Source organism: Dermacentor silvarum, chromosome 4 (assembly GCF_013339745.2).
Source record: "Dermacentor silvarum isolate Dsil-2018 chromosome 4, BIME_Dsil_1.4, whole genome shotgun sequence".
Classification (NCBI taxonomy): domain Eukaryota; kingdom Metazoa; phylum Arthropoda; class Arachnida; order Ixodida; family Ixodidae; genus Dermacentor; species Dermacentor silvarum.
The window spans coordinates 50456561-50482250 of record NC_051157.2 but is presented as its reverse complement, the minus strand read 5'-3'; the positions used below and the strand labels follow the sequence as shown (position 1 = coordinate 50482250).

Sequence of the window (25690 nt, the reverse complement as noted above, 5' to 3'; positions counted from 1 at the left end):
CAAAGACCGAGAATACCGTCTGTGATCAAATCACTCATTAGCCCTCAAAGAGCAAAATTTTCCTGCAGCTATGCACATGTTCCTGGATCTGAAAGGCTGCAGAAAACCATAGTGCACTTGCTGAAACAAAGGAGTGCAACACAGCCATAGAGGATTTTTTTTTTTTCGAAGCTAATTTATTTCGATAACCTTGGAACCCACTCAAGAGCACGCCGTGGTAAAAAGCATACTCAACTAAATTTTTTTCTGTTCCTGCATATGAAGAGAGATGCTCATACGACTGAAGGCTAGGAACTAACGGCGGTGGCACAGGTATAAACATCTCGGCTGACATTTAAAATCTGAGCCACGACTAATCATCTACGCCAAAAATACTGGCTACTAGCCTTTAGTTTAGAAGGAGAGATTATCTGTTTGGTATACCCTAATCGACTGGTAGCACACGGAGATGACAGAAAAATAAGAAAGAAAACTTACCACCCCTGCACTCAAGTGAAATTCCCGAAGGTAAAGGTGTATTCCAACACGATTCCTTCTAGGGATGCTTCCCATGCCCTGATAAGGTGGCTCACTTTAGCGACAGTCTCTCGTTGTCAACACAAGCTTTCTGCCACTCATTTTGTTAATGCACTCAACTTCTATGTGATGCAGGAATAACATCTACAGGAAAGTGCACAAGCACATAAATTTCTTTCTCTGTTGTCCAATCTGCTTGAGCTGAAAGTGATACCCTTGAAGAAAGACTATTTCAAAGCATGGACACTGGTTGCTAAATGTGGCTTCTGCTTAGGTCCATTCATTAATGCTCGTTTTGGGAGCTGCAATGTAACCTTTGTAATTGTAAGTGCTTTCCTTCTTTTTGCACACACCAAATGCGCAAATAACCCCAGACTCAATAAAAATCTTGGGCAAATACAGCACAAAGCAGCATCTCGTATGCAACAGCACCATCTCTGCTCAAGTATGAGCACAGATGACTGCAAATGTCTGACTGGCAAGTTAAAAGAAAAAGAAACAAAAAAAAGAAAGAAAGAAAGAAAAGAAAGAAAGCATACAGCATAACAAAGGGTGTAATCATGAAGGTTACGTTGACAGAGCACCCACAAATAATCCACGGGCAGCCGTCCGGTTTTCAGAATTGCCAAAAGAGCTAAAAAACCAATTTCAGTGAACCAAAAGCATGGCATACTAATATTGTGCATGATGTGTACACAAGTCATCATGGCAAGTAACATCAAACTAAAATAGAAGAATTAAAACTGTGTACTAAGGTAAAAAAAAAAAAAGCCTATGGTGAGAAAATGTGGATAGCAGCAGGCTGTACGTGCTTGAACAAAAAAAAAAAAAAATGGGAGGGGGGGGGGGGGGGACTAAAAGACTAAAAATGTGAAAAGGGATTCGAAAAAATGTGAAAAGTCAGCAACAGATGTGCAACTTGCACTTAAGTTTCTGACACAAAATTTCAATGTGCTTTTTTTTTCACCACTTACATAATTATGTAAGGAACATCTATCAAAAGTTGACAATCAAAGGTTGGTGCAGAAATGCAATAACACAGTGACGGAAAGTGCACAATTCCTAGCACCTTTACACTCTTACACATGCAAATGGTAGTACAGAAACCTGTCCTTGTGTTCCTTGTATCTTGTGCAGATGTTTTACATACTATAAGGAGCTTGCTAACAACCAAGTAATGCAGCAGACACATGGTACAACACAGCATTCGATGAGACAAGCAGGATTCTTGATAACATGGCCGCTCCAACTTTTGGAACCTGCCTGAAACTTGTTGGACGTGGTTGTTGGTACAACCAGTCATACAGCGGACAATATACAGAGCTATACCATCTGTCTCGTGCATAAGCCTCATCATGTGAAAATTACTGATAAGTTACTCCCCCTTTATAAAGCTTTTACAGTAATTTGCGAAGAGACAGGCCAGCCAAAAGACCTTTCATAGGACATGGTCGATGGTGTCTGCTGACTGCAACCTTATCTTATTTAAATGAGGCAAGACAATGCTCCTCAAACGTCAATCATTCCTGTGTTAATGGCAACAGCAGGGCACAATAGACTTTCTTGTGCTCAGTTTGCAAGTTGCAGCGAAGACAAAGATGATTGCAATTATGGCTCTAACACTGCTCTCACCCTTCCTTCTTCAAGAAATGTTGCTGCACTTCACCTGTCTAGTGCCGTCTCTTTGCATTCACGTCTGTGCCCCATTGTCTCACCATGAGCGCAAGAATGATGGACATTCACCAAACTAGCCCACTTTCATGCCTTCGCAAATGTGCTGGTATATGTGCTGATACTACCACCCAGAAAGCAACCTTCCAGGCCCTTTGCATGTGTAAAAGAAAAATCCGCGCAATGCACCCCGTGGACTCGATTGGTAGCGGATGTGACACGAGTCACCGCACAGTGGTGAAACCCCCGCAAACTGCGCCTGTCGCTCGGCTCGCGCGTCTTGAGTGCCACGTGTTTGTCTAACACACAAGGGAGCTTTCAAACATACATACATACATACACACACACACACACACAAAAAAAAAAAGACTGTCACGGCGAAGCTGAGGGAACCACACCACCACAAGCAGGCATCTTGCTTTGTGCTCACACTAGCACCCAGAGAGAATGGCACCAACTTGAGGCCAAGCACACCTGGAGGACATAGTTTCCAGCAAACACGCTGAGTAGCCGACTCCAAAAACAACACAACACCAAGCATGCCAGAAGAAGAACAAGAGAAGGCCATCTTGTCGCTTGCAGAAGATGTTTGGGTGTTGAGACTGCTTGTAAAACATGGCGGGAGGGAGGGGATCTGTGAACGGCAGAGGAACGGGTGACGAGGGGAGTACTGCCGGTAGAAAAGAAAACGAGGGGTCTTGTCACGAAACCGACGAGATTGGGTTGTGCGGTGAGCCCATTTGCGTGAGCACCTTGTCAAGCCACTGCAAGGGCCCAGAGAGGTGCACTTCAATCCAGCAAGGCGTCGAAGTCACATCCTGGCGGTGGTACTCTGCACCCCAGCCCTTGACAAAGCTCATGCGGATGATGCACATTTTGGTCAGCTCATACACAGCTTCAAAGCCATTGTTGACTGCCATGGTCAGCAGTTCGGCAAATTCCTGCACAAAAAGAGCAAGGAAAAAAATACAATCGTCACTACAGCGAGGCATGCTTTACATAATTGAATGCACGTGTCTCAACATATTCGTACAATTTGCCCCCGTCGGCACAAGATCGTTACAGCCAGCTGTCAAACCCATGAAGTCTTTAGCAGAACAACATTGCATCTAGTGAGACCCCGTGATGGGCCACGTGCATCACTTGCATTTATAGGACGTGCTTATTGGTAGGTTATGCACAAAAGTGCTCTTTAAACGGGGAATAAATCCCGCAAGATTCCTGAAGACATTTCTGGGGTACTGACATGACAATATTCTTTTTTTTTTTTTTTGTTACACGACGGCCCTAGACCTCTCAACCTTAGAAAAAATATTGGTAGGCTTTAGGAGAATGCCCTAAATTCAATATAATAGCTCTTCTATAGCTAGTTGCAGTTTCATTTCTCAGGAGGTTACCGTGTCATGACATCATGATGCAGAAGATAGTCACGTGGTTATATGACGTTTTGACACAAGCTTAGTCATGTTCTATAATGCTACTTGCTGTGAGGGCCGATGCAGCAGCATAGCAGATGAACAAGTGAGCCATAGTGAGCGTCAAAATGTTGCAATCTCCTGCTCCCATGTGACCACCTTCTGTATCCTGATGTCATGACACAGTGGAAACGAAACTGAAACTGGCTGAAGAAAGGCTATTATTAAATTATTTCGGAGATTCTGAGGCTTGCAAGCATCTTTTGTAGGGTTTAGAGGTGTTGAACCTTTGTTTAACTCAAAAAATGAAGAGTCGTAAATATCATGTCAGTGCGCCTTTAAATGGAAACTCTAGCAATTTTTCAAGTTCAACAGATTTCAGTGAAATTTGCTGGGTGCTTTCTTCTGCACACTTCCGTCATTTCTTGAAAACATCAGACTTGAGAGTTGCACAGATATTTTACAAGTGAATATCGTTAATTCCCTCAGACCACCTGCCTTGCCTACTCCTCAGCTGCTAACCACATTGTGTTACAATGTAAAAAGGGGCATACGCAGAGCATGTTGGGAATGAATGGCACACGACAATGCCAAGGATTGAGCTAGTGATAGTGAGTTAGTGTTAGGCGTGAGAATTAAGTTGCTGTCGCAAAAAGTTACGTTATGTGTGGATGGGCAAGAGATGGGTGGCAAGAGGTGTTGCCTTGTTGGCTGCACAAACTTCAGCCCACATACACAGTTTGAGCTGATGTCGATCACGTTCAGCCGAGGTTAAGCCTATCACAATTACGGAGTTTGTGCGCCTATTACCGTCTGATCCGAGTGACTCACTTGAGTGACTGGCCTGACTCTAAATTAAACCATTAGGATGAAGAAAACTGCTTTTGTCATTCAGTTTTGAGCATACGGATTTGAAATACACCATTCTTAATTTCATACAGTGCACACACAAAAAGCTAGAAGCGACGACACGGTGCACTATCTATATGTCGCTACATTGCAGTTCTTGCGGCTGCCAGTCGCACTTGCCGGCACTTCCCTCAATTAAATGCGACTACGTACATGGCTATACTTTTATGTGTTGTTATGCTGACTTATTATTTAGCTTCCAAGGAGCACTGTTTGCCTCGTATCCTAAATGGGCAGCAAGCGGAGGCTCCTACGATACAAGCTAGCGTAAGCAACCGCCTAGTTCAGCTGCCAACGGTGACCATACTGGCATCGGCGATTCTGCGACAAAACTATGCATTCTCAAAATGAATGTAGCACTCACATCCCAGTGGTACCCTCTGTGTATGTCTTCTTTACGGAACAAATTATTTGTGTGAATGTGAATGAAGAGAATACGAAAAATAATAACTAGGCAGCATAACAACGCTCCCGAACTCCTGTACTATGGTCTCCCGCTCGATGTTTTTAAAGGTGTGGTCGCTCATAACAGCGAGACTCAGAGTGATGCAACAGTGCTTACATGCAAAAAATCTGCATGTTTCGCTATGTTACGACGTTATTTGATGACACTAATACATGGCTAGCATTATATTTCAATTGAATGACAAGCAGTCACCATAACTGCCAATGTAAACAAATGCACCAGTCAGTGCTTTAGACTGTCAACGAAGTTCTTGCGGGATACAAATGCGGAAAGTCATGCTACACATCTTTCGTGTCGAGAATGAGTACACTACCGGTGCGGTTGTTGGCTTAATTGTAAGATGTCCGAGGCTCTCGAAAGAAAGCCAAGCCCCGGCTGGCTCCGAGAGTGCATGTTACACATATTATAGTGAGTATGCAAAGCGCTTCCCCGAGAAGGGGTAAAACACCTAAAATAGCAAGCAGCATGCATAAAATCAATGTTTAAGCTACCCTTGATCTTCGTGTTGCAGCGCGATATGTTGCGCATGGGTGCTAGCTCTTGCGGTGGCGGGTTGAATGCAAACAGCGATTCATCACTATTGAATTCATCAGAACCGTAGCTGTCATTGTTTGACAGATGCGAAGAGCTGGTGCAGATGACATTGTCACCCGAAGGTCTGGCGTGGTCATGAATTAGCTGAGCGTATGCTCTTCGCCACTTTCATTCTCCCCGCAAGCGAGACTAGCATGCCTTGTGCGCCTTCCCCGCTGGTGGGCCGCTCATGATGTCACATGAAGAGGTTTGCTCAGCTGCTTGGTCATGTTTCGGTTTCGTTTGTGGTCTTTTTTTGCTTATTGAAAATTATTTTCGAATTTGCGGAACAATTCTATCAGACACGCGACAGGGGGGGGGTCTCGGGAACCTAAAAATTCCACTACTTTGACATGGTCGAAAAATCGCCGAAGTAGCCCTTTAAAGAGACTACTAAAGAGGAATACCATATTTCCTTGTCTAAGGCCTGCCCTCGTGTAAGGCCCGCAGCACACCTACTTTGAAATGAGAAAATTTGAAAAATAAAGTTTCACTAAGCATCACGCACATACGTGCATGTGTGGCCTCGGTGTTTTAATAATGGCACCAGTGCAGTCTATGAGACCACACCCAAGTGTCGGTTAATTTCTTCAAGCTGGCACTAGATGGCACTAGTCACTGTCCGGCCTATGAAGGCATCGTTGTCGTCACCATATCTCTCTAGATCGCTATCAGAATCACACTGCATAGATCTACACCACATAGATCCAGCATACTTTAACAGTATTGGTTGTGCTGACGCACAATGTTTAGAAGAATGAACTAAATTGTAGTACATTCAGGCACATAGCTGCAAAAAGTGTGGCACACGTTTTCGTTAAAAGCTGTCTTCAAGAGATTCAAGGTGACCGATATCTCAAAGAAGATGGCATGGAGGATGACCTGTTTTGACAAAGCACCGATGAGGCAAATTCGTGAAACGGTGAGGGCAGCAGAAGCAACAAGCATGAATAAATAAAAGTAATCATAGTAGGTGGCTTGTAGTTGCGTTACTCTGCATAGCAGCTCGAGGTTTCACTGCGTACCCAAAGCCTGCCTCATGTAAGACCTGCACCCTGTAAAATATTCTAAAAAAAAAAAAAAAAAACGCAGGCCATACATGGGTAAATGCAGTATTAAGCTCAGCAGTATATCCTAAATTGTGCTTCTGCAATAGCAAAATAACCATTCTTACAATGAGAGGGAGTTTGGTAAGCCATAACAATGCAAAAAGCAAAAGACGAATGGAAACGCTGCCTTGACGTTGCTGCACCAGCCAGCCTCAGTGTAACTAACTTTGACAGTGATTACATGGGTCTAGTGACTCTAGTCAATTGTTCATCAATAAGGAATAGACTATGTTATGCTTTAAAGAGAACCACATACTCGACCTACCAACACTCGAGAACTTTCCTGGGCTGGAAATGGCCCAAATAATATAAAATAGCATGAAATCTACGACATCCCACTGATGTTAAAAAAAAGAGAAGTCTGGCCTATATTGCCTTCCATTTTAATCAACCTTTTTCCTTCAAATGACTGAAAACCAGCACACACATGCCAAAATCAACAACTGCGGAAAAAGTGGCCCCCCTAGAACACTTCTTCACAGAAAAATGCATTTCTATAATTTACGAAAGTAACGTTGCATAACCCAATTCGGTTAGCTAAATGGTTGAGCATTTTCAGCTGCAGCGCAAGACACACAGGGACAAACGAACTTAAAAATACACACCATGGGTGCTGATATAACAACCGAGAACTTATTGTGCATTGATAGACATACTGTATAGAAGCAACATGGCAAGGTAACAAATTCTTTAGCAGCAAGAACAACTTCACTAAATTGAGGCTCAAATTTCACAGCAAGCTAAGACATGCCCAAGCGAACTTACTCGGTTGTTGAAGATCTTCAGGCTGCAGCCTGACGGAATCTTGCAAACAGTGGTTGGATGAAACTGGTGCGAGTGGTTGCAGTTCCTACTCTGTACAAAGATGGCACTGTCACTGAGGCATTCGGCATAAACTTCGCCTCCAACGTAGTACAGATGAACCCCTGCAAGGTAAAACAAGTTACCATAATATGTCATCAACACCACAATATGCATGACAGGCATTTTAGACTATGGCATAGAACCTCAGCAAGAAGGCAGTGCAAAACTACTCAGCTGACAGTTGATACGTCAGCTTTCAGCTAAAATATTTATCCAGATAGAGCACATGTAAAAGATCACAGAACTGACCACTATGTTGAAGCCTATCTATAAGTTAGCGTGAAGGCAGCCCTATCCCAACTAAATATTCTTCCCTATTCCGTCAACTTAAATGTCTCTCACCCTTTCCAATGTGCCGCCGTGTGTTCTCAATGGTTGAGTTGCGGTTGACATTTGATAAGAGGCCAAGGCAGAAGCGGTTGCTGTTGTTTGATGGATCGGTGAAGCCATCGATGACAATGCTGTGGCTCTGTGCATGGAAGATTTCACCCACCCTTGAGTTTAGCTCATAATAAGAAATGGTGCACCAATACTGTGGTTCTTGGTAGGTGACTGGGGACACATCTGGAAAAGATGCGAAAAAACAAGGCATCAGACATACACAGAGGATACCACTGGCATCTGACGGCTAACCACATGGCTGTGCTTAAGTAGAGCCTTATGCAATGCAAGAGTGGCTAAAAATAATTTTAGTGTGGCAATTATCAAAGTTGTGCAGCCAGAGGGGGTGGCGAACATCGAGCCACTTCTGATTTCCTGAGACGAATCGCTTCTTGAAGCTGAAAAAAAATATGTCCCATGGGAAAGACCAGCGACGAGACACCATGGCGACACGTTTCAACGAATACTAGGTAGTACGTGGTTTCTGGATGTCACCCGGCCGCCGACCACAACACTGGGACCAAGAAATGCCTGGGAAAGTGCGTTCGATGCTGTTTCATTGCGGCTGCTGCTAGCCGCCAAGGCCGTTCGACAGATGAACCCGCTAATGGCTGGGCCATCCCAGGACCCAAGACGCGCCAGATTGGGTCAAGCATGACGCTACCCATCTACGAGCGCCCCTTCCGTTCTCTGTGACAGTGAGCCATGTGCGCCTGAGGCTACTTTTCAAAGTGTGTTCGGGGAACAAAGGCGCCGGAGTGTTTATGCACACCCTCATCCTCAAGGCTGCAAAAACTCGACTTTCACATTCGTGCACATTCGGCGACTTTGGACGCTTAGGTTGGAGGGAGGTGTGACCGCAGGTTTCCCTGGCCTAGGGATCTAGGGAGGACAGAGGGCATTTAAGCAGACCTTTACGGCTCATCTGGTGTGTTCTCCCATCTGTTCTGAGATGTGGCTAGCGCTCTCCCATCTGCAGATACAGCTAGTGCTTTCCCATCTGCAGAAAGATGTAGCTGAGTGCTCTCCCAGAACGATGTAGTCTGCTCAGATGTAGTAGCGTGGACATGCTACAATGTACTGCGCTCCGTACTCCAGCCAGTACGATGATCCCCTTGTTCTGTAAACAAGTTTGCCTTTCCTATGTAAATAAACCCCCTGTTCCATTTACCCTACCTCTCGACCTCATACTCATCAATAAAGTAGCAACCCTCGTCAAGTCAGCTCGGACGACGGCGTGGGCCCGCTAAGCCTCCGTGTGACACCCCGGTAGCGTAAACCAGCTACCCGTTACGAGACGCACCGGTGGCATAGGCTAAAGAGTGCCCTCTGTGTGACGCCAGACTCCGAGACCGCGACTCCCGTGTCCTACAGGCCACACGCAACAGAAAAGACAGCAGACCAGCTATTCCTTCAGCTCTGAACGCATATACTGAAAAAGATGCATATCAACACAGATTTGAGACCTGGTGTAGTTGCTCAGTTGCTATGCCCTTCTGCCTCTGAACACCAGGTTGCGCGTTTGTTTTCTGACCACTGAGGCCACATTTTTATGGGGTTGAATACAAAAAATCAGCAGACGTAAGTTATTCCTTTAGCTGTGAAATTGCGACATGATATTTTCTACTTTTAATTTTTTGCGTTAGTCCATTTGCTACCTAAGCCAACGAATCGCCGGGAGCAACAGGGACAATATTGCCAAAACCAGCTATTCATAGGTGGGAGCTATGGTTGGTTTAAAAGGCTGTTTACAGGTGGTTCAACCGGCAATATACCCTATACTTGTTTAAAAATCTTGTGAATAGCTGGAACTACTTGTCCTCTACAGCGGAGGTTAGATCTTTTTTTAATTTTTAGTATTTAGAGAAAACTTCTGCATTTAGTGAAAACTTTTGAACAAATGCTGGCAAGTCCCTGAACACCCCAAATAATTTACTATAAGAACTTTTGTAGAACCAGTTTCGATATCATTTCTCATGAGTTCTGTGTCATGTCATCATGACACAGAATTCATGAGAAACGATACTAAACTAATTCTAGAGAAGTTTTGTAGTGATTTATCTAGGGTGCTATGACGCTTGCCAGTATTTGTTCTAGAGTTTCGAGCTCCAGGACTTTTATATAAAACAAAAAAATTAAACCGCGAAAATGTCATGTCTGTATTCCTGCAACAGCAATGTGTTTTCCCCAATAAAAACTGTGCACAGTACACTTCCTTCAAGGCAAGCTCTGTCGGATAAGCTGCTCAGTTTGACGCATTTATTGGATTTCCATAGATTCAGTTCCAGTCTCCTCAAGGTGTTTTTCATGTTTCGTCTAAAAGAAAGATACATGCATGTTTCGGTCTAAAGAAAAAGATACATGCAGATTATACACACTGTGGGAATCTGTGCAAGCAAGGCTTTGGTAAGCCAGCAAAAGGAAACAGTGCAACACAATAAGAGACACGAAACAGTATTTTTTCACACCTTGTGTAGCGGATTTTGGCCCCAAACATGTCCCACAATCGCCCTCCGCCATAGCAGCAGAACTTAGAGATACATGTGGAGAGGTGCAACACAGTAACCACTGACTAGAGCATCTAAACCTTAGGATGCCGCAAGAAAAGCTTCACTAAACATGACCTCCCAACTACATAAGTTTTTTTTTCCCACAGACAGTTTAGGATTGTGGTTCAGCAAGCATGGCTGCAAATGAATGAAGATGCTGCATGGGCTTCTTTCTCAGGTATAAAATTTATACTTTCATTGTCAACTAAAAGAGTGCTAACTAGCTAGTGGAGTGCTGGCTAACAGCGAGATGACCCCTCGCTAAGACTATCAGGCAAAACAGACGAACAGTGACATGCCAAATCCTTAGAAGGTAGGTAAAAAAAGCTTTGCTTTAATAGTTGACAGTATCACTTATAAGCAGGGCCCACAGTGTGAATACCAGTAGCAAGCACTTACCAGGAGGAACAGTCGATGTGTCCATTGATTGGGGCTGGTCATCAGTGGCAGATTGACTGTCGTCCTGAGCTGAGTAAGCAGGTGGAGGAGTGTCTGCTGCACAGAAAAAAAGACAGAATGTACTCGTAAGTCGTGTCCTAGAGAAAAAAAATAATTAAAAAAAAAAAAAACATCCAACCAAGCATGGTGTGTTCTTCCCTTGTCCTAAAGCATAATACCTAAATTGTGGTACCTTTCGTTTGAAACCAAAGGCTGTGCCGGCACTGCTTCCACACAATGGAGATCACTAAAATGCATTTTGATAATGAGTGGCAGGGCATACTCAATGGCAAGCCTTAACCAATTGTACCATTTCTAACATATTTATATCAATCTGCCTCACACAGGAAATTATTACATGAACAACAATGAGGTTTATTCTTAGCCATAGATTGTTTACAAAAGCTACGGCCTTAATCTGCACAAAATGGAACTGCCCATAAATGCATTGTTGAAAGGAATTGTGAAGGGCAAGTTGGGCGACACTGGTAAGTACAGAATGCACCCACATATAGCCTTTGCAAATGCCACATCACGCATGAGTACACCGGACTTTGGGACACCTAGTCGTTTCTCATTGCATTAGCTCAGCTCAAAAGTTCTGGACAGGGAGGGGAACTCACGTGTTCACACTCTTGGACTTCCAGTGCCAACAGACAGAGAACGACACACCTTTGAACTCCTCTATGTTGAACTTCGTCTGAACACCTTTTTCTTCGTCTGAACACCTTTATGTGTAGCTGCACTCAAAGTACTTCAGGGTGTTATCAATGGTTTGTTTCTTGACTACCATTATGCGCTGCACTTTGTTCCTATCTAGATTTCCTTTTCTTGTTCAATAAACTCAGTTGCAAACTTAGTAGCTCAGTGGTAATGTCGTAGCCACTGATATACTGTGGTGAGTGGGACTTAATTATGTTTTGCAGTTCTTTTTGCATTGGCACTTTCAATTTTGTTGAACACCGTTCATTTCGTGTCATTCTTTCTTACTGTCCCTTCTACTTTGTTCACGCTGTAGGTGAAGATGCAATTGTACTGACTTGCCCAACTAGCAACGGTGAAGCTGCGCTACAGTCCCACTTACCAGGCAATCCAAAGGGGCTGTTGGGTGCGGAGCTGCCAAGGCTTGGGCCCGGTGAGGGAACACCCGCAGCTGCTGTGGGTCCCGCTGCAGCGGGTGTGCCCGTCGAGGCCGCTGACCCCGAAGTGGTGGCACTAAAACCTTGCGCCGAGAAGCTGACGTTGTGCGGCATTGCGGACTCGCCCACTTGTTGGAAAACTGGGGGAATCATTGTGTGGCCCCCTGGAGGGTACTCGCTGTGCCGGGGAACCAGCACGGGAGGCAGGACTGCACAACATGTTTAGACAGTCATTGTGTGGCACATTTTTTTTGGCAGACCGCAGAAAGTTTCATTCAGTTAGGTCGTTTGCATGGATTCCCATTAAACATGGCTAAACAGAGTAACAGTGACAACACATGGAATAGACAGAAGGAACAGAAAGTGCTGAAAGGTAACACATGCTTGAGTATGCTATCAGTGTCGCTACTCTCCAAAGAAATCTCGCTTCTTTCACGTGTACGATTTATGCCCCCACCTCTCCTTCTCTCTCTCTCTCTCTCTCTCTTTTTTTTTTGCTTTACTGTGCGTTCCTTTGCTTTGTATTTTACATGCTCATCTCCTCCCTCCCTCAGGCACTTCCATTGCCTAGTGCGGGATAAAATTTGGTTGGCAGTCAGCACCTCCTCTGTTCCTTCTGTTCTGTTCCATTGTTACTCTATTCTGTTATAACATGTACCAACCAGCCCAAACTAGCACTATTTTGCACATAATACAGCTACAGCCTGCTACCCACCTGTCCATCAAGAGGCTTTAGTGGACTATTCCACATCACCAATGCTGAGTATTGTGCCACCAAATCGTAGACAGAAAGCAAAGCCCTTGAGCAGTAATGGTGGCATAATGCCTAATGGTGCCAAAGCAGACACCCTAAATCAAAAAAGGAAGTGGCAAATCTCTGCGAGTACTCCGTCCTTAAAGCACGATGATACTAAGGAGAAACCAATTTTATCATTCAGTTTTTGCGAGCATAATGAAGTGCACTTATTGAAGGGACAATTCAGATTGAATCAGCTGTACTTAGCACCAACATGTCATGCTTGCTATACAAAGCTTGAAATGCTCAATCCAAAAGAGCGTCATGCTCAGCACACATTTCAAATCATTCCCGTGTGCAGACTAAGAGAAATGCAGAGACAGTTCTGGCACAGAGAGAGTTGAACAACTGAAAGCAAGTTTTGCAAAATATCAAAATCATAGGAGATGTGTAAAGTCTAACCATTTGCATAAAAATGGTTTCATGTAATGCTGTAGTACACTCAATGTGCACGCTCTTTCTTTTTGTGGGCAAGCTAACAGAGATAAAGATATATTTGGCAAAAATAGAGTCGAACTGCAAATGAGATATGCAAAGCTTCAAGGTCACGGAGTAATTGGCTTAGTTCAATTTATGAAGAAAAAAGAAAGAAAAAAAAAAAAAAAAAGACAGACACTTTTGACTTTTGGTCAAGGGAAGCGCAGTGATTCACAGTGCCACTTTCAGTGTAGCTGTTGTTGGCCATCTTCAGCCACCGAAGTGTCAGCATTATTGCATCATTGTCTTTTACACCACATATTTCAGCTCTGCAGTTGTTCTCAGCATTCCTCTTGCACAGCAGCTTTTTTGCAGCCCTATATGTCAGTCAACAAAGTTTCACTGTCATGCTGTCATCCGACGCTTTTATGATATCATCGCCATGCCACTACTGTCCTGCCATTTTGTCGTCATGTTGCCGTGGTCAGCGCCATGCTGCCATCATTGTAGTCATCCTATCACCATCACACTGCAGTCACTGTCTTTGCATTGTTTGCATTGTCATGCTGTTGAATAGTTTGTGTAGTAAATGACTTCAGGATGCAAAAGGTGTCCAAGTGTCTTTTTTAAAAACGAGATGAAGCTCAGCTTCACTCTACACATGCCAGTAAAAGATATAAAACATTATACAAATTTTTAATAAATGGGAAATCTTGGACTACAAAGGCCTGTCTTTACAATCATCACCACCCTGTGATAAAGCTACAGTTCACTGACTATAAGGAGCTGAAATTTTTGTCCGGCATCAATGAAGTTAGCCCTACACCTGCAAATACTGCAATTTACATAATTCCATATAATGCCCCCTTCTACTGTGTTTTCCTTCCTTTCATTGCAGATTATAATCAAGTCAAAATTAAGAGGAACAAGTGGACTTGGGCAGGTCGCACAACATGTAGTACAGATAGGTTAACTGCAATATATAATATGCTTGAACTTGAACATTACATGTATCTACATCACACAGTGAACAATGGATGCAGAAACTCACCCGGACTTTCAACTCTCTTGTAGTGGTAAGGGTTGATGCACACTTCCTTCTGTTTTGCTGAGAAGGGGTATTCACAGCATTCAAGGGGCTTGAGTTCATGGTGGCTCTGTAGGTCTGGCCATCTCCAGACCCGACAGTAGATCACGTGAGGCAGGCCTTTTCGGTGTGAAACCTGAAGAAAAAAGAGCATGGAACATGAAATGCCATTTTCATCGAGCAAAAAACCAAAAACAAAGGTATTCCGTAAACAAAGGGCACAACAGAGCATTACAGCTACCTTGAGCATCCCACGACAGTTAGCTGGCCTGCCTGCATCATGATGCTAAGAGGACATGTATAAAAACATGGTGTATCGTTAAAGGGCCCCTCACCAGATCTGGCCATATTGAGCTGTCAAGCGCAGTGAATACAATGTGCGCTAACCTATCATGTCTGCTAAGTATTACGTCGCTACGCACCGCGAAAGGAGCTGAAATTTTAAACCACACGCCGGTTGAAAATTGCCGTGCGACTGGCCGCTCGAGACACTTCGCCTGTATTCATGGGCTTCTTTCACGCTCAGAAAAACACTATGCAAAAACGCGATGGTGTTTGCAGTTTCGAGCGAAGTGGAGAGAGTGTAAAATGAGGAGAGCAGGTGCAGAGAGAGAAAGAAAGAGACAGACAGAGAGCGATAGTAATAAATAATTAAATAAAACAAAACAAACTTTCTTGGCGAGGCAGGATTCGAACCCGGCTACCCACGGTCCGAAGAAGGCGAGCGTCATAACCACTAGGCTACACACCCACGCTTGCAGAACATGCATTTATAGGAACCATATGATTCCATTGTACAGACGATTGTAAAACAACTTATGGGCGAGAGAAAGAGAAAACGAGAGCGCGAGTGAGACATGGAGAGAGAAAAATAAAGAGAGAGAAAGAGAGAAGCACAGAGAGAAAGAATGAGAGAGAAAGAGAGAGAAAGGGGATTCGAACCTGGGTACTCACGGTCCAAAGGCAAGCATCACACGCATTACGCTATACACCCACGCTTGCAGAGAGAGGTCCGCTGTTTCATCAGATTTCACAATCGTGGAACTGGCTTAAATTTTTTTATGTTGCTCTATAATTTTCCAATTGACACTTTGATGATTAGGACAGTACTTCTCGAGTTAGATAATTATTTACAATTACCTAATTAAATCTCAGTAACGAAAAAATTACTGGCAGATACTCCACTGTACTGGAAACAATACGCACTAGGTTTTCTTCAAGTAACGAGATTGCTCTTTTTTTAAAGCTTGGTGCATGATAGTTGGGACACCCTATATGCCATGCCATATGACATGCAGTATATGCGGATTATATTGCCACGCCATTCTATCACTAAAGTTGCTCATACCAGGTCTTACACTCTTGGCAAAATTATTCTTCAGAATTTTGAGAATGGCAGCCCACAAACAAATGTCATGAAACAAAACACAGACAGTGCATGCCTTTTATCTTAAATCTTCTCAGACTTAAATATTAAAAGTTGCAAAACAATAACAGAAACCTTAAAATGATGTAACTTTATTGGCGTGGCTGTGCATTACCTCCGGGATAAGCAAGAAAAGAGGTTTGAAACATAGCTGATATGGAAAAGTGGTGGTAAAGTCGCCAAGAAAGACGTCAGCTTTAATTAATAAACATAAATTAAATTGTCCGATGGCATGATTCAAACAGAGGACCCCTAGCCCAACAGCTCATTTTTACTTAGCTTGCATTTACTTCAATTCATACTGCCATTACAGCTACGAGTCTTTCACTACTGTGTGATATTCTAACATGTTGCTATCACATTCATTGCTTTGCCCTTATGGCGAAACTATATTTTTTTTTAATTTCGCACCGATACTACAGCGTTGGTACATCGGTGTGACATTACGGACTACAAAGTATTGTCTTGTATTTCGGCCACTGTGGCTTAAGTAAAAGTTTTTTAAACGTGCTAAGTTCAGTCTTTGGCTCTTTTAGAACCACAATGTAGTCCGCATTTACCGATAAAAACCTCAACTGGGTGTCAGCAGATGACGTCAAAATCCGTGACATCATGGCGAGCTAGCGTGGAAACTTCGAAGGCAGCGACTCCACCAGCCTTTCGTTTCTGCGGCTTTTCTAGCTCACCAAGCTTGCCAAGCCTCTTCTCACGCTAACAGTGACTTTTTCCGTATTGAGGAAAGATAATTTACCAATGCAGCTCAAATAATTTTTCTTTTTAGTGTTCCTGTAAGTCGAAGGCAATCTTCCATAATTACTGCCGAATAGCATTGCGAAGCAAAAAATTGTCAGACAGAGTCGATGCACCACACAAAAATTATTCACGTGTGGTTCAACACGACAAAAAAAAAAAAAAAAAACAACGCAATAAACTCTTTCAGAGGCAACAGCTAGGTCACTTCATTAGGCCACCTACCTTAGTCAAGAAAATATTTCGTCTTTACACAGCTTGAAATGTGTAACCTAGCAACAAGAATGACAAAAACATAAGCAGAAGTAACCCTGAATGCCCTGCTCCATATATCTCATTCATCCCGAAAATAGATTTTTTGGGCACTTGCACCATTCATGCAGAGCTAACATAACTAACCTCACAAAACAATCTTTCTCATGATCCTGAATAACTTCACTTTCGACTCTACATTTCTGAATGCCAAATCTGCCCAATTTCAGCACACCAGAAAGGACGTTCCTGAGTTGCCAATATTGAAACTAGTTTGCTTCCATTGTTACACCATTGCATGAGCAAGCTTATTTGCTCTGGGCCTCTACACAAGTTCTCTTAGAGTTGGACTATAGCGTACTTGTGACCACACTCTAAAAAAAGTTTACACCCTTTGGGTTGTATCTTGTCCCCAAACATTAATTGTCATCTGCCTTGCTTGCGTTTCCTTGAAATTCAGCGCTCGCTCCTTTCCTGTCAAGAATGCAATGTCACCTTGATAACACGCGTGCCGTTCATGTCTAGGAAGTACTGGGCTCGCAGTGTTAAAAAAAGGAAATGTGGACAATACAGATGGCGATTATTGTTTGGGGACAAGAAACCACCCAAAGGGTGTAACTTTTTTTAGAGTGCACATTCTTGGGTTGTCACCGAACACAGTAATGTTGATGCAAGCAGCACAGCCGTATAAAACATCGATAGAAAAAGCATGTAGCATACCTGCAGTCGTCCATCCAATGACCGCGGAATAGTGACACACTTTGATGGCTGGCCCGGACAAGACAGGGCCTTCTCGAGGTCCTCGATAGCCCCTTTTCGCTTCTTTAATTTCTTGACAAGCGAGTCGACTGCCTTCTCAGCCCACTTTTCCTCCTCATCACCCTGCTTCCAGCCTAGCAGCTTCTTCACGGCGGGGCTCGTGAAGGAGAACAGGCTGTTCAGGGTTGACATGGCGTCCTCCAGCTTGTCAAACGCCCCGCCCCCGCCGCTGCTGGGGCCACTGTAGCCGTTGCTCACCATGCTCTACGCACAGAAAAACGGCACACGTTATTGACACATGTACATTGTTTGTCTTTTTTTTGGCGAGTGTTTTTCACCTCAGAAGGGAATAGGTTTGCTTGGGCATGTATGTTATTCATCGTAATACAACTAACATAGCGCAGTAAGGACGAAGGACAAGTCCTGTCTGCTTGTCCTGTCTCGACTTGTCCTTCGTCCTTACAGCACTATGTTAGTTGTATTACAATGTTCTTCACCATCTAACCACTGCTACAAAGTCTAACCACTGTTACCATCCGGGCTGCTCCCACGGCAGCAATTTCCCATGTGGCATCCCAAAGCACTTATTGGGTGGAGACGCCCTCGGACTGGGGGAACACATGCCTTTCCAAGCGTTGAGGTCCTGTAATGGCCGAGCACCTGGCCATGAGCATGCTTGTACCCACTTTCCTAGTAGGTACCCAGCGGCAGCTCTAGTCTGGCTGCCACAGCTGCGATGGCTGCTCTACAGCAAGGCCGTCCGTGGATGGACAAGGAGAACCCAGTGACCACGCCTAAAAATGTCTATACGGTCCCCTTTCGAGATGAGTACCCCTATAAAACCCGAGCACTAACCCAGGGACACCTCACCATCGAACCACTGTTACAAAACATGCCTACATGCATCTGAAAACTTCCAAAATGTTGTTACTGTTCCAGAATGTTGAAGATGAGTCATGCATAAATAGCTGGTGCACTTGACCTGCCAGATCAGATTTAGACAACCGGCATTTGGGTTCGCTGCTATCAATGTGCTTAGAATGTTACTTTTCTTTATGGGCAGAAGTTCGCCCAATAAAGAAATAAAGGAGTCAAATTCGAGACTCTCAGTTTTGGTGCTGGTACTTCAGCATCACTACAACATGGCATTATAAATGAAATGGTCACATTCAAGGAAGAAGCTTTCTCACAGAGAGAGAAGGCAAGCGAGCAGGGTGCAAATGACTACACTGATACCCTCCTCTGAAGAATGAGCATTCTTGTAGTCACCCTCCCCAACCCCCAATGTACACTACTAAAATTCTCCCTCCTCTTCCCATGCTGATCTTTCTTCCCAAGCAGACACAGTTCCAGGCCACACATATGTTCATCATACCGTTCGTTTATACTACACATCTAGCATAAACTGTTCAGAACAATGGTACACAGCACACTGGCTTTTCTTCCTACAGGCTGTTGCTGTGAATCAGTCTGTCGAGACCTCGTAAGCTTCAGAACTGATTTTCAATATTCTGCACCCCTGCGCTTCAAGTTGAGGATTAATTCACCTTAGTCTGCTGGTTAGCTCGATACAGCAGAACAACTGAAAGGCATTGGTACCAGGTTCGAACCCCAGAACAAAATTTCTTCAACTGCAAAGCTTTATTTTCTATGAAACCCATACGGCTTTCCCTTGTAGCTTTAGCTATTGTCGGGAGGATGAAAAAATTTTCCCTCTGTGCATAACACACTGTGTAACAAATAGTAAAAACCCTTTCAAGTACTCCGAATGTTTCTGGTTCTGATCCCTTTACTATTCCTGCAGTGCAAGGAAACTAGGAATCATATTTGTATAAACTTCATTACTGGAATATCATCAATGTTCCAAGAAATTTGCAATAAGGTAACTATGTAGTTGTCAGCTTGCATCACCTTACATGACAGCTGCTGTGCTATGAGCAAGGAAAATAAGCGTAACCTTTCAAATTTTTTTAAAGCGAAACTTTCTTTGCAAAAACCTCCCGGACATTTCTAACTGTGGCTGCTGGCTGGGTGCTGCTCCTGCTGTGTTGCCGAATAGCTCACACTTACAAAAAAAAAAGCATTGAATTACGTGCCCGATGCTGGGATTCAACGTTGGCCCCCCGGCACAGCAGCCTGATTCTTTAATCATTAGGCCACAATCGCATGTATTCTTCTATCATGCAAACGCCAACTAGATTTTTGTGATGATCACCAGATGTTGATAGTGATTTACATACTATGGCACATAACCACAACGGTAAATTGGCCAAGAAGCGGGCAGTACATGTAAATTAAATAAGAAAAGATTCAGAAATATCAAGTCCATATAGGAGCTTTTTGTCACTTTCTGTAGCATGGGTGCATGAGAGCACATCTGCATGCACCAGTTTCCTTTATACCAAAGATGCAGGAATGAAATGGACAAATTTATAGCATTTCACTAAACACTTCACGAAAGCTTCGCTTACAAAATGTGCATTGGACCTGCATAACTATTTTGTTAGTCACAACCACTTGAAGGCAATGAAGCTAGGGAAAGCACAAGGAAAAGTAAGCTTTCTTTCTGATTAATATGTGGAAATAATATGAAAAAGAGAAATGAAACTGGACAAAGGGACAACTTGCTGCAGATGGGAGCCGAACCCACATCATTGACATTACACATGTGGCATTTGCCAACATAGTAGAATTGTGCGAGGATGGGGGAGTAGTTCACTACACCAGAGCACACATCATTATTGCAACATAAATGTGTTAGGCATGCTCGGAATGCTGTGTGCATTAATACAAAGCTTGTGCCCTATCTCAAACAGAAGGAATAAGGTGTCACGCTCCATCAGTACCCTTTTCAGTGCATCTTCATAGATCTGAAGCGTCACAACGCAATAGCAGTAAACGGACCAGGCAAATGCCTCAGTCTGACCCATTTATTCAAGCGAGCTGCTGACATACACACAATAGGTTTGTGCCAAAAACAGTGGTCAGGCCAGACCAAACTTACATTAGCGGTGGTAAATGTATAGGATAAGAAAGGAATCCAAAGGGAAAGCCTCTGATGTATGACGACAGTACTAATTGTATGCACGTGCCAATACATCATGGCATGAGGGAACAATGACACATGCTTCACGCCATCATTCTGGGTGACAGTGAAAGCTACGAGGAGCCATCACAAACACATTCTTTAACCGCCTGAAATCGAACAGTGATCCCATGGCAACAAAGTTCATGACACTCTCACAGGGAGAAGCGTCAGAAAATATGCTCAGAATCTGCTCACAAGGGAGGCGGAGCCCACGTGAACCAGAACACATTGAGGCTGCACGCATTATCCTTTCACTTACCCGCTTTCCTGAAGCATGCAGATTTGAAAGCAAGAAGAGAGGACGAGGGTACGGAGCAACATTCTTTCTGAAGTATGCAGCTGAACACTGCGCACTAAGTGTCGTGCAGCTGTTGAACGCAGAAATGTGGGATGGGGATATGCAACAACTTTCAGATGAATATATAGCAGCGCCCACACACAGCCTTGATACTGCAAGCGCAAACAAAACCTTATTTCATGCACGAATTGGTAAAGTCAGAGAGTACGCCAAGGTGATCAAAAGTGGTTGAACAAAAGATGTTGCTGGAGCAAATGTTTCGACAGGGAGACTTGCCCTGATAATGTCAAGTTCCCTTGTCAAAACGTTGGCTCCAACAACATTCCTTGTTCACTGTTAATTATTTCAAGTTTACATATTCCTGCATAACGGCCAACCTGCGAACCTCAAAATTCGTAAATTCCAAACCAGACATGACTGGGGTGGGGGGTGAAGGGGGAATCCTTCAAAAGTTTCCCTGAGCACACTTTTTGTGGGATGCACGCACATTTCAATAATGATGATTTACCTTTAGATGCAGCACACAAGCAACAGCAAGGTTCGAATAGCAGCAAACAGTTTTATACCAGTAATTCTTTCAGCAGCTTTGCTGTTGCCAATTTGACCTGCTTCGAGAATTTGTCTGAATAAACTTGTTCGAAGGAAGTACTCTACCGCTTTCCTAAAACCATCAAAACAATCTCCAGGGTATGGTTGGAGAGCAATGAGCGAAACTTTTTTGCGACCAGAATTTCTTTTTCATAAAACTTGGCAAAACATTCGTAAGATCAATAAACAAGCCTAAACTTTAAGAAAAATTCTGAGGAGTTGGCAGGTGTGCTTCCTGTGAACACCTTCGTCTAGTTGGGGCACGCCAAGGCAGGGGAATTGTGCTATCCTCTCCCCTTCCTCCCCTCTCATCTTTCCAATCTGGACGAGCAACACGGACGGCCTCGGAACATCCGACGGAGAGGTGGCAGATTTTAATTACCCCCCCCCCCCTCAAATGAACGCAAGTAACCCTGTATATAGTGAAACCATGAAGTGTGATAGAAGGCAAACGACTGCTGTCCTTTCACATACATGGGATGCCTCCTCCAGTGACCCTGCCCCCAACGCTACAAATTTAACAATAAGATGCCCGGGTGTGAATCTTGCTAACCAATTTCAGATAATGACAAAGCCCTGCCCACAAAATCAACATAACATTACGGTACAGCCAATATTTCAATGAGCATTTACAGGCAATGAACATGAACATGTTCTTGCTCCAACAAAGGCAACAATTCTCAGTGTCAACTGAAAAGCACAAACTTATTTGATAATGGCCGCAGCAGGAATGGCCCTACCATTGGTGCTCAATATAGTCCACCTCTAGGTCCTGCCTCCCATGGTCATCACAGCCACGCATGCTTCACAGGCTTTGGATGATTCTGAGGTAACACATTTTGCAGGCCTCTAGAGCTATAGCATATTAGATAATCTGATGCCAAAGCAGGTCTGTTTCTGCTCAAATACAGCATGGTTACTGAGCAGCATGTAATTTAGTTGTCAGATCACCAACCTATAAATTGAGAGATCAAGGTTCCAATTATTCATTTACCCAATGGTGAAAGTGTGTTTTGCCTTCTCACCTGACGACAAATGATAAATTGACTTGGCTGATGATTGGCTTCAGCCAATGAAGATCACATCGTGCTTGGATGATTCTACATGGGAAGGGTTATGCCAAAACTAATCATTGTTAGCATGCAGTTCAGAACTACATTTACCAATCACAAGTGCACTATGCTGTGGCACTATGAATGGGCAGGTTAAAGGGGTCCTAAACACTTTTTCTTGAAGCCCGAGCGACATGCTGGAATGAGTGTGATGCCTTTTAAGGAATATATTCCCAGAGAAATTTTTCTACACCCCAATAAACGGGGTGTAGATCTGATAGTGCAGAAGAACAGTGCTGGTCCCAAGCCCTCCCATTATAGAAGATATAAACAATGATATGTTTACTTTCCCTATTGCCTCTCAACTTATCGGTTTCTCTCTGCTGGAGCGATGCCTCTACCAATGCTGTGCTTATTGCTCCTTTCTTTTTTGTTTCTGCAGTGCACTTATGGTAACCCTACGAGGTTGGCATCCGACAAAGTGGTGACAGGATGGGCGGGCCGCATGAACAACTGCCACTTTCTCATTTCTCAGAATACCTAGAAGGGTGTGCATGATCATGATTGATTGCCAATGACTGGTGTCTGTGGGCCATCACACCCACTGTAATGGCATCACTGATGTCACAAAGGGTGGAAAAGAGTGGGGGCCTCAAAACTCACGAGAGAGCAAGCATTCCATTAAGTAGGTTTCCTTGTATGTGCTGCAGAAGGATATTTAGTTCACATGCTCACAGCAACATTGACTATAGATCAGTAATGTTTTCTTACCGCATTCAATAAATCTTAGAAAACGCTGAACTTGTATATCAACATTTCGCTTTAAACAATTGCGAGTTTTTAACCTTTCTCCTGCTAACGCAATGATCTTCAATCTGTTTGATGGTTACACAGGGGAAGCATTTATATGGTTTAAATGCATTTGGATATGAAAATACTTGAACCAGAGCTAAACGCTTCTCTTAAGCTTTGCAGCAGCTAATCCAGTAAGTTTAGGCCTCCCCCTCTCTTCCCTCACCCCCCCCCCTTCACACGCACACACACATCCTTTTCTTTACAGGCTCAAATGATTAACGGCACCTGCTGACAAGCGACATCAAACCATATATCGATAAAGATTCCATGCAAGCACTGCCCCACAAAAATTTTCGTTTTCCTTTTAGGCAGTTTTGTTTTGTTCGTACTACACTGTATATAACCAACTATCCTGAAATTGAGGCAGGAACTAGAAAAGTTTGGCTCTGGTAGTTACGACTTCATACATAAATGGTCTTTCTTGTTGTTCTGTGTCGTTATGCAACAAGGTAAGTCCTCAGTTCAAAAGTTTTTAACCATTTAGGATGAAATGTGCTTGCGCTTTCCAATGCAACACAACGGTACTGTACAGCATAATTTATTCCAAGACAGCATACTTGCAGCCAAGGCCAGATGGAGTGAGGACTATAATAGGAACATAACAAAATTTGCTTGACAGCACTTGAAATAGGAAGCAGTAATACTAAACAAAGTGAAATTTCACAATAGAAAGTAAACTGCCGCAAAATGTTCACAGTGTACAAATATGGTGAATAGGAATTGTGGCTCGAACACAATAATGTGTTCAATGATTTATAACTGAAATATGTAAACAAACCGTCCCATAGTAGGCAAAAAAAAAAAAAACAATAAAAAGAGACTTATTTCGCAGCTGGCATTCGGACCAACAAGACATTTTCCTTTGCAATAGCAAACAGGTGCACTGTTCATTTCCATTCCAATATATAAATGGATAGTTCGGCGCCACCCTAAAAGAAAGTACATATTACATAGGCTGCACGGAAAGCACAAGAAAGGTTAATGTTCCAGATGCAGCTACCTACCACATGAAATAAAGCTTCAGCCATTGCCAACCACAGCGATGTAGAATTATGTTCACTCGCAGATTTGTGCTTTTACTGGAGATGAAATGAAGCCCAACACTAACATTTGGCGCTAGCACATCAGGCCAATCACACAGGAAGGACATGAATTCTCTGCGAAGTTCTCAGCCTCCACGGTGTTGGAAGTGTGATGGTGCATGTATACTCGGCAGGCAGGTCAAACGCTAACCCGTGGTAAGGCGTTTAAAGCCCGCACGTGATCCTGACTGACGCACGTGAACTTATGGCACAAGCAAGCTGCCGATGACTACATAACCGAGTCATTGGGCAAGGTATTTCTCACGACCCAAGAAACACGTTACATGCCGTCGCGTAACAGCTGCATTCCAGGATCGCAAGAACGCCGTCATATTCCGCTCTTTACATAGGTCGATACTGGGGAGAGGTTGCGCAACACTCATCATCGAACGCTCGCGGGGAATTTCCCGCGAGTTGTGACTCATGATGGCAAATGAGGGCTCGGTTGGCTCTAAGCTGGCTAAACATAGCGCGGCAAAGGTACCGAGCGTCCGTACGGCGAGCGTTACGGGAACAGATTACGGCACGGTTCATCGGCAATTTGAAGGACGTTAGAGAATTCGAACGGTTTCAAACGCGCCGTTACAGAATGCCACTTTCAGACAAACAATTCGCGAAAACCGTTAACAGCTGGACAAAGCCTGTTTGTCGACGGGAAAGCAATTATAGAGAGTAGCGACGGAACCAATCAGTTAGTTCTTCCCCGTCGTTGTGTAAACCGACCAGTTAGGTTACTCTTTCAAACCAAAACTAGTCGAACGCTCAGAGACGAACGCCTTCAGGGACAAAACGAACAGCAGATGACCACGACCTACGTCGTGTCGAAGTGGCATTGCAGCAATATAAGTAATTGACCACTTCTCTTAACACGTTACGAAAATAAGCCTATTTTCAAGCCAAGGCAAGTAACAAATGAGACCCACCTGTATACATAACAAGAACAGCAGACGTAAACAGGTGATCTTATGGCGTTAATTCCATTCAGAAAGAGTTGAAAGACGACGAATTGGGGTCACAATGTCCGAATAACTGTAATACCAGTCACAACACATCAACAATTTGGCGTCAAGGAGGCGAGCATTTGTTGTCGTGCTACTCCGCGCCGAATGACGTTGATACCTCGATAAAAGTGGCCAGCTCGTTAAACAAGACTATTCATAAATTCCTTAGGCGAGTCACATATGGTCTGCAATGCTGTCGTTGAACAACT

General features: G+C 43.7%; 1 protein-coding gene across 3 annotated transcripts; it reads right to left on the bottom strand.

Annotated features, from left to right (window-relative positions):
* Positions 1-193: 193 nt before the first annotated feature.
* Positions 194-25668, bottom strand: LOC119449997 (protein mothers against dpp-like). Of its 3 annotated transcripts, none has more exons than XM_037713326.2 (8): positions 25404-25668; positions 17479-17781; positions 14295-14466; positions 11976-12239; positions 10853-10948; positions 7866-8087; positions 7425-7585; positions 194-3128 (listed from the first exon to the last, which is right to left on the bottom strand). In XM_037713326.2, exons 2-8 carry the CDS (start codon positions 17776-17778, stop codon positions 2889-2891), a joined length of 1455 nt encoding a protein of 484 aa, XP_037569254.1. In that variant the 5' UTR covers positions 17779-17781; positions 25404-25668; the 3' UTR covers positions 194-2888. The 3 variants fall into 3 exon arrangements, with proteins under 3 accessions (XP_037569254.1, XP_037569253.1, XP_037569251.1); XM_037713325.2 differs by lacking the exon at positions 25404-25668 and adding an exon at positions 24403-25325 and having other exon boundaries at positions 10853-10945; XM_037713323.2 differs by lacking the exon at positions 25404-25668 and adding an exon at positions 24403-25323.
* Between the last annotated feature and the right edge of the window lie 22 nt (positions 25669-25690).